This window comes from Varanus komodoensis, unplaced genomic scaffold (assembly GCF_004798865.1).
Source record: "Varanus komodoensis strain SLA01 unplaced genomic scaffold, ASM479886v1 scaffold29_1, whole genome shotgun sequence".
Classification (NCBI taxonomy): Eukaryota; Metazoa; Chordata; class Lepidosauria; order Squamata; family Varanidae; genus Varanus; species Varanus komodoensis.
In genome coordinates this window covers 3,387,365-3,400,841 of record NW_025335759.1, presented here as the reverse complement: position 1 = coordinate 3,400,841, position 13,477 = coordinate 3,387,365, and the positions used below count along the sequence as shown (strand labels likewise).

At 39.7% G+C, this 13,477-nt stretch overlaps 1 protein-coding gene and 1 non-coding gene across 16 annotated transcripts in view; both read right to left on the bottom strand.

Annotated features, from left to right (window-relative positions):
• PUM1 (pumilio RNA binding family member 1) overlaps window positions 1-13,477 on the bottom strand; it is a 60,996-nt gene that overhangs the window by 22,752 nt on the left and 24,767 nt on the right. For 5 of the 15 annotated variants that reach the window (XM_044435368.1, XM_044435381.1, XM_044435369.1 and 2 more), the window contains exons 4-9: window positions 10,616-10,724; window positions 9,816-9,994; window positions 7,808-7,974; window positions 5,996-6,266; window positions 5,056-5,149; window positions 130-246 (exon numbers count right to left, since the gene is read on the bottom strand). In XM_044435368.1, coding sequence (XP_044291303.1) covers window positions 130-246; window positions 5,056-5,149; window positions 5,996-6,266; window positions 7,808-7,974; window positions 9,816-9,994; window positions 10,616-10,724 — 937 coding nt within the window. The remainder of the gene's footprint in view (window positions 1-129; window positions 247-5,055; window positions 5,150-5,995; window positions 6,267-7,807; window positions 7,975-9,815; window positions 9,995-10,615; window positions 10,725-13,477) is intronic. The other 10 variants (XM_044435382.1, XM_044435378.1, XM_044435374.1 and 7 more) reach the window with 4 other exon arrangements.
• LOC123026119 lies at window positions 4,572-4,659 on the bottom strand. Its single transcript, XR_006415248.1, has one exon. It is a non-coding gene; the product is annotated as a small nucleolar RNA SNORD103/SNORD85 (small nucleolar RNA).

Below are 13,477 nucleotides of genomic sequence, written 5' to 3'. Positions count from 1 at the left end.
CTCTGTGATGTGAGGGGCACAGGCAGGTAACTCCTCTCAAGGCCCGTCTGGTTCCAACCTCGTTAAGGTGCTACAGTATCTCTGCCACAGGTTAAAGCATTTTCAGAACACACCTCGGTAGCATCTCACCTAATGTTGCAGCTGCCGCAAGTCCTGCTGCATAGGGATCCGTTCCTGGCGGAGCAGCACTGATGATATATGGGTTGGGCACAAAGGCAGCAGGAGCTAAACCTGCTGAAAACATACCTGTCAGTAAAAACAAACTTGACTAGAATGGCAGCCCTACCAAACACGTGTGTGTGTGTGTGTGTGTGTGTGTGTGTGTGTGAGAGAGAGAGAGAGAGAGAGAGAGAGAGAGAGAGAGAGAGACTATCTATGATGGAACACAGTAAGTGAGCATACAGTGAGACTGGAGTTATCAAAGCTGGCAAGCCACCCTCTGAAAACAAATTAATACAGCTGCACTGCTTGGCCTACTCATCAATCTGAATTAAAATATTCAGTTTAGCTAAAACAGTGGCCATCATAAATTGAGCTGGCAAATTTTGATATTCATTTTTAAGAATGGCTGAAGGACAGTGTTATATGTGAAGTGTAATTTCCTTGGTGATAGAGACGGGTGGATGCCACTTTTGAGATTGTGCTCACCAAAGTATAAACCAAAGCACATCTTTTTCTTACAAATGTTTTTCCTCCTTCACAAATTTAGGCAGATGTAGCTAAAACTTATAGGACTGGCTAAGATTTCTGGTTAAAGATGATTAGAAATTTATTTTTTCCACATCAGGTTCTCAGAATTCAAGAGTTCACTAGATTTTTCAATACGGCAAAATGGTTATGTGTCAAATCTAGGGTACCATGAAAACAAATATGAAAAAAAATGATTCTAAAAATTCTTAAAGAGTAATTAATGGGCAGGACCATTATATTTAGTCCTATTAAGACGTTTTTGATGCATATATTTTCCTCTGTTGACCTGAGCCTTCTCTGCAATTTACAAGAAGCTTGTCCCTTCAGCACAGAACTGCTGCAGGGAAAGTAAAAGGCAATGCTCTGGACAGCACTGTTCTTTCAGGCATGCACATACCCACTACTGAGATTCTAAATTATGAATAGAAGGACTATTAAGCGGCCAAATACTTGACCAGGGGCGGGCATAGCTGTCCATATGCTCGTCACATATGCATTCCAAGCAAGCAAAATATGGTATGTAGGTCCTGAGAAACATAGCTATAATATACTTTTAAATTCTAGCATAAAACCTCACAATGCTGAGATTCAGATGATGGGAAATAATATTGTTCATAAGATAAAAGCAAATGCAAACCTTGGCAGCAGAAGTAACTATATTTGCATTCAATGCCTGGATTAAAAGCAGTAAATATTTATTTACCTATCAGCTCTTTGTCATTATTGATTCAAACCTAATGAAGTAGGTATGATTTTTCTAATTGTAATGCCTTGATACCAAAATGAGAAAATAAGGATAAAGAAACAGACTTTATTTAAACCAGTTTTTCTCAAGTCTGTATAACCCAGGCTTAGAAGATGGAATTGAGCAATACATAGAAGAAGCACATACTGAAAAATTCACATCTGAACATAAGAGATGTAATGAAAGGCACCATTAACATCGCAGAAATATCTCAAGCTATAAAGAATTTTTCGAAAAGATAAAGCACCTGAGCCAGATGGTCTTACAACAATGTATTTACAAATGCTTAGAAGAAAAATTAGTAACAGCACTTCAGAAAGTAATGGATGAAATTAATAAAGAGAAATTGTTGCCTTCATAATGGCAAGAAGTTCATATAGCACTGATATATAAAGACGACAATGATGCTACTTTGTCACAGTCCTGCAAACCTATTTCATTATAAATGTGGATTAAACTTTTTACATCAATAATATCAGAAAGATTAAGGAAATGCATTGCAAAGCAGATTCATACAAATCAGACTGGCTTTGTACCAAAGAGATTTATGAAAGATAATGTTTGTTAAGAAGAAAAAGAAAGCTGCATTTCTTATTTTAGATGCTGAAAAAGCGTTTGACAATGTGTCTTGGTCCTTTCTATTAAAAACCCTTAATTATTTAAATTGTGATGCAAGATTCATGAACTGGATACAGGCAATTAATACAAAACAACATGCAAAGATTATAATAAAAGGAGCATTGATTGATGGTTTTCAAATGGAAAACGGAACATGCCAAGGATGTCCACTATCACCACTTTTATTTATCCTCATATTGGAATTTATGGCTACAAAAATAAGACAAGATCAAAAAACGAAAGACTTGAGCGTAGATGGAGAAGAATATAAAGCAAAATGCTACACCAATGATCTAGTGTTGATGATCCTAAATCCACATTTATCAATGCAATATATAATAAATCAAATTGAAAACTGGATCTTTTCTGGCTATAAAATTAGCAAGAAGAAACAAAAATAATTTAAACATTGTTAACGAAACAAGAAGCAAAAAATATTTTTAAAATTTCAGGATGTGAAATAACCTCAAACCCAGTTAAGTATCTGAGAATAAATGTGATTGGATAAAATAATACATTATTTTAAGACAATTATAAAATAATGTGGATGAGGATTCAAAAAGTCCTACTGATATCATCCAAACTAAAAATGAGATGGCTAGAAAGAATTTCCATTATAAAAATCAATGTCCCACCTAATTTGAATTTTCTATTTCAGATTATGATTTTCATACAAGGAAAAACCTTACAAAAATGGCAAAGACAACTGAACACCTTTATTTGAAATAGGAAAAAAACAAGGATTAAAGTATTACAAGATGAAAAAGAAAGAGAAGGTCTAGCAGTACCTAATATTAAATTATATTATTATGCAGTTGCATAATTATTTGTGAATCAAGGAATCAATCAAAAATATTCAACACAAAATAAAAGCCATGTAATCAGAGACAGTTTAATAAGAATTTGGTATTCTGAGCCCTCCTTTGATGTCCCCGATAGAACCATACTCTGACAAGCATTTAAGAAAAAGCAGTAACATATGGAGATATGATTGACCAACAAAAAGGAATTAAGGTTTAGCAAAAACTAAAAGATGAAGGAAAGACGATAGAATGGTTCTTCTACTTTCAATTGGTTTCTGGACTGAGAAGGGAAATGCAAGTGGGAAGAGGAATTATAAGAGTTCTGAGAGAGTTTGAAGTGTTGATTTTACAGCAAATACATAATTTATTAGGACAGATTTGCAAGCAATTATTGCAATATGACACTGAAACTGAACATGTTAAAAGATGTATGTTAAGACAGATGCAGAACCCTGGAACAGAAATATTCTTCTACCAATGGGAATCCTTATGGACCAAGGAAACGAAATTTACAGCTAGTCAAGCACTATCAAAAATTTGGTACAATGTTTTTTTCGTTGCTATATTACCTCAAAAGACGTTGGGAAAAATGGACCAGAATTACAATGGAAAGTGCTGGGAAGACAAGGAAATGGACGGGACTTTTTAACGTATGTAGTGGATGTGTAATGTCAAAAAAATTGGAAAGAAATGTATGCTAAAATAAAGCAAATTTTGAAAATTAACTTTCCTATGAACTAAGAATAGGCTGCTGCTAGAAATTCTTCCAAGAAATATGGAAAAATTACTTAAATATGCAATAACAGCAGTTAGAGTTACAATTGCAACAAAATGGAAAGCAGAAGACTGCCCAGCTAGTGCCCAAATATAAGCTAGCTGCATATGAGGCAATGGCAAAATTAACCAGCTATATACATAGAAGACCAGCCAAAGAATTTAATGATAAATTGGAAAGCTTATGATACATATTTTACTTAACCACTGAGAGAGAAAAAAGTAGTACTTATGTAAGGATGACTTGCCTGATACATTTACTAATTAGCTATATAAATAGAAAACCAGCTAAAGAATTTCACAATAAATGGACGGTCTATTATACCTACTTTATTCAGCAAGTCAGAGAAAAAACAGAACCTATAGTGTTTAAGTATTATGTACACAATGATCAAATTAGTATAATTGCTCCCTGAATTTAATTTCTTTTTATTATGATATTGTTTTATCTGGGAAGAAAAAGAGGGAAAAATAAATTATTAACTGTTACCAGGTTTGTGGATATTACAAGGTAAGCTATTATTTACTTGATATCTATGCCAAAGCAATTTTATATAATAACTATTGGTTTTAATTAGTTATTAATTTAACTAAGTGTTATTTTACATAAATATTATGTCAAAATTGTCATTACAAATTTGGTAGATCAATTTTTGGTAGATCTATTATCAATCTTTATGATATTTCTGGTATCTAGCATTATATGTAATTTTTGTACAAGGACCCTTGGTAACTTTTTCATTTATTTCTTTATTCCCTTCGTCTATGAAAAATAAAAATAAAATAAAGAATTTATTTAAACCCGTTCTGTTGTGAGTACCAACAAAACTGGGCACTGGTGATCAACCATCAAGTGAGTCTATTCAAGGAGGGTTCCATGGCATCAGCCTGTTTTTCTTAAGCTGTGACCTGGTTAAATATTGGAAATAGCCCATCTCATGCCTGGCTCAGAGCAAATGAGTACATACAAGAAAGGTCTCATTATAGAACCATGTTCTCAGTGAGGGCAAGAGCCTCATCATTGCTAGGCATGAGTAAACCAAGAGTGACCCAATTCACATGAAATGGCAGTTCCTGAGCTGTCCCAGGTTCAGATGTCACAATGACAAACAAGGGTTGTTGATTGAAAGCAGAAGCAACAAGCACGGAGGAGGAAGCATCCATGCCGCAACTCGGCCACAACAATTCCTGGGTCAAACAACTCAGGAGTCATCATTCTGTGCAAACCAGGTCAATAGAAAGATAGGGCACCATCACAGTTATGCACATTATAATCTCAGATTTGCTTTCCACTCCTCATAGTATCCTTTGCTCTGTCCTTTCAAAAACAAGTGTATGTTATTTGCATAGAAACCTGAAGAAGTACATGAGCTAAAACAGAAGACTGAGGTGCTGCTATTGAGAATACAGGACAGAAAGTCTTACCTATGTGCGGCTGATGAGCGGCTGCCAATGCATACTGCTGCTGCTGTGCGGCTGTTAGCTGCTGAACAGCAAGTGCATTCGGTCTTTGGAACAACTAAGGGATGGAAGAAAAGGCTTTGTTTTACCACTTTGCTGAAATTCTCATTTCAAGGCTGCCATGCAAAACTTTCTCCAACAGATTCAAGGGATTCTATAATTGCCCGTAGGTTTTCATCCCAAATGTGATTTTCACCTCAATGATGTTAATTTTAAGACTGCATTATCTTCGGGCCCCAGAGGGTCCCAATCTGCCTGCAGTTCTTCCACCCTCACAGATGTTTTAGAAGTTCTGTTTAGTCCTATGCGCTAACATTTTTCCTTTCTCTTCTTCTTTGGTCTCAAACCCAAAGGGCAACTTGAGGTACAGTTTCTAAAGACTTAAACTGCAGAGATTTCTTGGAATTTCCTTCCTCAAGTATGCGCTTGTGGCTGCTGCCACAAGAGTGCTGTGAATCAAATGGGTGCAGAAGTTTCTTACTGTCATACGATGAAGTGGAAAGCACTCACAAATCAATACTGGCAATACAGGAAACACAGGTTTAGAAGTGGCTCTCACTACACAAATCTTTTGTTTTGGCTTGCAAAGCAAAACTGATGTTCTTTTCCTAAGACAAAATAAACTCCTCAGCCTGAGCATGCCTTCTAGTTCAGATAGGATGCTGCTAGCTTTCTAGAGCACTTATCCTGCATACTCAGACAAGCCAACAGTATAAGGGTCTACAACAATAAGAAAGATCAAGGGGAAAACAAGATGGAGGAACCACAGCTGTTCTGTGCACATCAAAATTAAAATGGTCAGGAACATAAAACATTTAAAGCATGTTGGTTTGTGCATGCAAACCCACACTGAGTGGGACAAAAAGGTGGGAAAGCCACCCATGTTAATAAATGTAAGCTCTACCTGTTGTTGAGAATTGTAGTCAAATAAGCCCACAGTTGCTGCAGCAGAATCCACAGGTACCTGAGTGCCAGAGTAATCAAACTGAAGGGGCTCCATGCCAACATGTTCCATGGGATCCAGTGGAACACTCTGGGACTCCATGTTGGAGAAATCCTCCACAGGCTTGGCACCATTCGTACTAGCTAGCTGGGCTAAGCCCTCAGATCCATTCTGGTTTGGCCCTAAAAGATCCACGTCACTTGCAGAGTTCTGGCAGTTGCCAGGTGTCCGGCTAAAGGGAAAAGGGAAAAAAAAATCTAAACATGACTACTTACTGAGAACACTTTTTAAAAAGGCATTGTTATGGACAATGCCAGTGTAGTAAAAATCATATTGGTTCTTCTCTTTTCTAAATGCCAATAAACTTTGGAATATCAAATATTGCTTTTAACAATTTGGCTGCCAGTGCTTCCAGCAAAATTTGCTTTAGCTAAGATTTCACAATTTTTGACTGGGATTTCAACAATGGCACTGCAGTCCTAAATGCATACTAACTGGGTAGTAAGCCATGCTGAACACAAGTGGAAATTGCTAAACTTGCCCAGGATTGTGATATGAATTATTATAGCAAATGCATCAAAAGCCCTTTGATCAATTAAAGATTCCCCTGCAAACTTAATTAGGCAGATTTTTAAAGGAATCTGACTGTTTTATTTAATATAAGTACTTTCAAAAAAATTCCAGGAGCAGAAACTATCTTATAAGATATACTTCTCCTCTTCTATCACACATCCTCACTTATAGGTTGATGCCTGCTGCTAGCAAAACCAAGGAACTACTGTTTGTCTTCCTTGCAACATGTATAGAAATTTAATCAATTTATCAAATTGGTGCAATTATTCAACTAAACTTTCTGTGTATGCAATCCTATGCATGTTTAGACAGAAATAAGCCCCACAACTCCCAACATTCCCCAGCCATGCAAAGGATCGGAGTTTTAATCAAGCTGCATACAGACCATGCAATCATAAATAGCCCATAAGAGGCTCAATAAATCCCTAGAACTAAAAATGCAGAAGAGGACTGTCAGAACAGTACAACCCAATAAGCAGCGTTTGGCTCGGTTCCTGGTAATTCCCACTAACCTAATTTAAGACAGATAAAAGTTAATCTGCTTTACTAAACTGCAAAAGTGTAGAACAGCCATATTTGCATGCAAAGATTTCTCCAATAAAGGCATCTTACTGCTACCACTTACCTACCTCACACACAAGGGTTAAACCCTGGATTACTCTGCAGATCAATTACTCTCACTACCTGCAGGAGCAGCTGAACAACCCAGGACACACCTTCCTTGGATTGTTAGCAGGATATCTGAACCCCAAACTCTGACTCGCCCTTCCCCTGGCAAACTAGAGTTGGAATTCAGGCAACTGCTGGTTGCATTGCTACAAATAAAAGGTACCCTGGGAAACCATTTTGAAATGGTGTTAGACAACAGGCTGGTCTACAAACCATGGCATCCCAAAAGAAACCCAGGAACTGTGAGCTCCAATTCTTACTTATCTTTTATTACAATGCAGCATCAGACACTAGACACTTTCGCATTGGCATATTCTAGGAACCACCCACTGGCACACACAGCTCCCCCAATACAGCAAGCGATCTACTTTAACACATGCAAGTGTATTTTGAAAACTTTTTTGCTTTGGTCAAACTCCTCCTTCAAACATACCAGTCACATACTGGTTGACCATAATGGACCCACTGCACCCTCCTGCAGGCTCAGGGCATAGAGTAGCACAGCACAAAGAAACTCACAGAGGAACATACCTAAAATCCTTTGCATCTGCATCAATTCCATTTTGTACAGGCAAGCCATTGGCCTTGTCCATTACATCTCCCTCTTCCTTCAAATCCCCCAGTTTATCACCATCAAATGTGCCCTTATTTTTCTTGTCACCTTTATCATTGTCATCATTCTCTGCATCCCTTGGGCCCTGTGTAAAATACAACAGTTCACAATACCTTACACTTTCATTACAAGAAATATAAACAAGACTAAAAGAAACAAAAAGATAAAATGAATAATAAAACAAGACTACTAAGCCTCTGGCTACAGGCAATACAGAAGAGAAATAAATAATGAGTGAAATTAACTAATCACGCCAAAATAACACAATTACAACCACCCCCCCCCCCCGCATATCTGGTGGTTTTTATGCTATCAGTAAAGGTATAAAACACTGCAGTATAAGGAAAATGAAAAGAAGGAAAAGAATTTCACACATGCATACTCAAATCGTTCACATACAATAAATTTTAGTAATTATATTAAAAATACCATGGTACACTAAAGTTTTTCCTAATTGTATGTTAATATCTGCATCTGCTGAAGGTAAGTATAACAATTTAATGGCACAAGAACAAAATACATATGTTAGAAACCAGGAGTGCAGTATGGCCTAGGATGCACCAGAGTTTGGCTGAGTGTCTCTATGGTATCCTAACAAAGTTTTTGTACAACTGGAAAGTTCAAACACTTTAATGTGCAGCTAGTTCAGGAAATAGAGGGTTTTTTACACCATAATTCCCAGTTCACACAGAACAACAATCTGGTTTATTTCCTCTTTTACCCACTGAGAGGAAAAGAGCAGATACAGGAAAGCAGGAAGCCAGCACTTTGCACCTTCTCATTCTTGAGAAGTGCACATAACATTCAATTGTGGTTTCCTGTTACATGCAAACTGGCCCACAGGAGAGTTTCATGGCTGAGCAGAGATCAATCCATTTAAGGTACAATCCTATGACAGGTGCCTCCAGACCACGAAGCGCTCACATGTTCAGTACGCAGCAGAGCTACTGCTGGCAGGAGAAGTAACAGTGGCACTTTTTGCATCTCTCTGTCCCTGCCATTTCCATTTTCCTCTGAGCCCATGTAAGGAAGGCATGCTGGAGAGCTCCTAACAATATTTGTAATCTAGTCTCTCCTCTCCTCCTCACTGGAATGATTCCTTGGAGATTCCTCCAAAGACAAGGCCACATATGCAAGTTTGCAAAGCAAACAGCATAGTTCTTTCTGTGGTGACTGCAGGGGCACAGGGGGAGGACTGGATTCCTGAATCCCCATTCGGAGGTTGTTAGCAGCACCTACAGTCACTAGAACACTCTTCTGGGAACTTAGGACTGCAAGGGTATGTGCATTCCGTGCTCTCACAACAAATTCTGCATGTAAGCTTCCCAAATTCTCCACAAAGAAATGCCAGATCTTCCATTTGCATGCAGTATGCAAATTATAGGATTTTCCTATATACATTTAGGATTTATTTCAGAATTTTACTAGTTTGCATAATTTATTCATATATTGCCGTTCATAAGGAAGGAACAAGAAACTTCCAAGGCACTGAAATCCTGCAAGAGCACAGTGGTAAGCCAGTTCTCTGACTTTTGTTTCTTATGTATTATTCATCCATTTTTAAAGTGTCTTTGGAGCCATAAGTTCTAGAACAATTTTTCAAGACAAAAGCTAAGATTTTACTAAAATGAATTGTACACCCAATGCCATAATCAGCATTCCTCCAGCATTCCTGACAAATTGAGGCACAGAATCTGAACCTTAATAAAGCAAAAGTTACTGCATGTTGAATCTGTACAACGTCATTATTTCCTTCTCCTCCCTTTCCTTTTAGTGATTTTTTTTCTGTATCAGCAGACTCTTCTTGGCTTTCAAAATGTGCTACGATTCCAAATTGTTCCAAAGGTGAAATCCACGGATGGCGATATCCATAACAAACAGCATAACATAGCGATGGCAGAGCCACGTGTCATCTGGTATACTTACAAATCCTCCTTTTCTGAGACAAGAATCCCCAGGGGATGAGCTCAACACATACTCCACCATGCTAACTCCAAGTCCACCACTTTCTGATCGCGGGGAGAGCACCGAGTTCACCTCATTATTCACATGAAATCCTTGGCCAGGTCTTCTCTGAACCATGATCGGTTGGGAAACAGAATGATCTGCAACAGAAGCATACATGTAAAGATACTCAGCCATCCAGGTCATAGTATCTTGACCTAGGGTCACTTTTCTTCGAAAACAGATTATTTGGCATCTTGGGAAAGTCTGCTTCCTGCCCTTTTCAGAAGAGCTGTAAAGCTCAGCACAGAGCATGACAGAGACAGTTGCAGGTTTCTGGAAGTCATGCAATTCAAACAAACATTTGTTCACTGATGAAGACAGAGGCTAATGAAACAGCCTTGCAATTGATAGTTATTCTCTCACATATTTCTCTGGTAGCTCACCCCTCATTCCTTCATCCAGGGCTGCTACCTTTCACAAAAATCAGAACTTAGGGAAAGCAGCATTTTAATCACCTGCATTTGCAGCTGATTTCATTCTTCCAGTCTCAGCCTAACCCTCCTTACAGGATTGCTGGGAGAATAAAATGGAGGACTACGTAAGCCACCTTCAGGTGCTCATAAAAAAGGTGAGATAAAATTGTACTATAATACTTCTAAAATGCATCAGCTAGACTACAGAAGAACGTTATAAGGAACTGTACAGAAGAAAGGGTTTAGGTAAGACAGAAAACAGAAGGCTTGCTTCAAATGAATTAAAATCATGATAATTTGAGGTACCTGATGTTCCCCAAGCACTGTCTCTCCACTGATCACCCAAAAATATTCCTTTTGGTCCATCTTTGCTTGAATCATCAGACTCCCAAAATTTTTTCCCTGGCAAAAGCTGCTGTAAAGTAAAATATGAAGTATTTTATTTTAAAGGTTATTTTAATGATAAACGAAAGGTAATAAACCCCAGCTCCCAATTTTTCTAGCACAAAATCAGGCAAAGAATCTCTTTTAGCCTGAGAGCCGGATTCAATTCTGGAGAAGTTCTGGACAAGGAAGAATTACATTAATCCCCCCTCCCCGCCCCAAACCCATGCTATAGCTTACATATACCAGAAACTAATCCCTAGGAGTATTTCAGCCTTTTAGAATTGGAGAAAACTGCACAAAAGTCAGGAAACTACTAAATGATTAGTGGTTGGCCAGAAAGGGGGTGTGCCCAGGGCAAGAGGGTGAAGCTGGCTTGCAAACTTCAGGGTCCTATGCCTAAACTTTCCCACCCCTAACATAAAGACTCTCAAAGCAAGAGAACATTGAAAACTGACTTGGGAAGTTGGAAAAGAGATCCAAGGTTTTAAAAAGGAGAAAGATGCATTATCCTTACTTCCCAGAATGAAGGCAGGAAGCAGAGCATTCTGTACCAACAGAACAAGCAGGCAACCATCAGTGAATCTGAAGGAAAGCTAGGGCTGGGAGAAGCAGGCTTGGCATTACTCCACCTATTACAAAAGCCCCAGTAATGGCAAAACCTTGTGTATGTTCAATAGGATGAAGAAGCTGAAATAGTCAGGTAGTCGGGGATAAAGCTGGGTGGGGAAAGGTTACCAGTGTATACTGTGTGTACTGTATAATCAGTGTATACTGATTCACTGATGGCTGAAGCAAGTAGAGAGGAACAATAAAGTGCCTTAGAAAATCAGGTATAGTGTACATTGGATAGGAAATGCTTCATATGGTATTTTATAAGGCACTTCCTATTTTTTTTAATCTGGGTCACACGGGATTGTGTGAGTGTCCACATCAGGGTGGTCACTGGTAGGGGGCGATATGGCATTGGGGGACTGACAGGCCAGCAAAGGAGATGAGGGGATAGATGTTTCACTGCTATCCCCACTCCTGGTCTCTCCCAGAACCAGACAATTCCTGCCCTCAGGCCTCGTGCTACTGCTGAATGCCAGGTTGGCACATAAGACGATCTCCCTCATCAACAATTGTAGATAAGGGGGCCAATCTGGCATGCATTACTGAGACCTGGGTGGGGAAGGAGGGGGGTCACCCTCTCCCAACTGTGCCCTCCTGCATGCTTGGTACAGCACCGACATCACGCCTGGTGGGCTGGGAAGGGTAGCCATAGTCCATAGGGATTCTATCCCCCTCTCTAGGCACCTGTCCACTTGAATGTGGGTCTTGAGTGTCTATACCTTGTGCTGGGCAACAGAGACAGATTAGGGATTCTGCTGGTGTTCCCCCCTCCCCAGTGCCCAGCAGACTACCTGCCTGAGCTGACGGCAATAATCTGGGACTTGGTCTTGAGGTCCCCCTGGAGGATGGTTCTGGAGGATCTCAATCTCCATGAGCTCTGGACTTGGCTCTGGACTTCATGGTGGCCAAGACAACCATGGAGCCGTCTCAACATGTCACTGGCATGACGCATGCAAAAGGGTACATTCCAGCCCTGGGTTTCTCAATTTGGGAGGAAGATGGTGATCTAATAGTAGGGTGTTGACTTGGTCATGGTCAGATCACTTCCTTTTGACATTTGGTCTTTTGGCCCCCTTTCCCCTCTGCAAGGACTCATTAAGTTGGTCCACCCTCAAAGTCTAATAAATCCAGAGGGATTCCAGAGGGGTCTGGGGGATTTTCCAAGTGGCATGGTATATATTCCTGTTGAAGCCCAGCTCACCCTGTGAAATATGGAGATGGCCTGGGCAGTACAATCGCGCTATTATCTATTTGGATTTAAGAGAGAGGTTCTTCTCCGTTTTGGTGCTCAGACATTGGCAAGCCCTCCTCATAACAGCTATTTTGCAAGAGCCCACACTGCATTCTGGAGAGAGCTGTCGATCCTCTTAACCCTTACAGTACAATGGGCTCTGCTCTCATTTGGAATGCCAAATGAGATGGGTGACAGACCATCAATGCAACAGCTTGCATGGGTAACGCTCCCACTCCCAACACCTGTACTGCCCCCAGTATTCCGAGGAACTGTAGGCAATGAAACAGGCCAGATGATGATAAAAACACATTTAGCAATGTCTTTGTCATTAAGATTGCCGAAACCCTGTTGAGCACTTAACTTTGCCCACTGTGTGGTAGTGAAACATGCTTACTGCATTGCTTCTATTACATCTTTGAGCAGCTGCCCAGCGGAGCTGTTTGGTGTGGCATGGGGGCAGTTAATATCTGCCCTAGTGACTGGAGTACCTGAACACTTGACAGTGTGTTATGGCTGTTGATCAGTTATTGGAAGCATCGTGGCAGGTGTAATCCCTTTATTCTTACTTTATATCTCAGTGACCTTTGATACAGTTGATATCCTACTGGCCCATCTTGAGTTTGGGATAGGGAGTACCCTTTGCCAGTGGTCCCACTCTTGTGTGCCAACGGCAGCAGGTACCGTAGCTAATACTTTTTTGGTACACAGTGTATGCACGAGAGTGCCACAAGGTGCAAGCTTGTTCCCAACAGTATCCAACTTCTATTTGAAGTTGTTGGGGACAGTCATTAGCAGATATGGGGCATGGTATCATCAGTATATTAATCACACAGCTCTATTTACATCTGAATAAGAAGCTGTGCAGGTGCTAACCCAGTATCTTGATGCAGCAGGCAGCTGGATGGGTCCAATGAACTCAGATGGATCCTGATAAG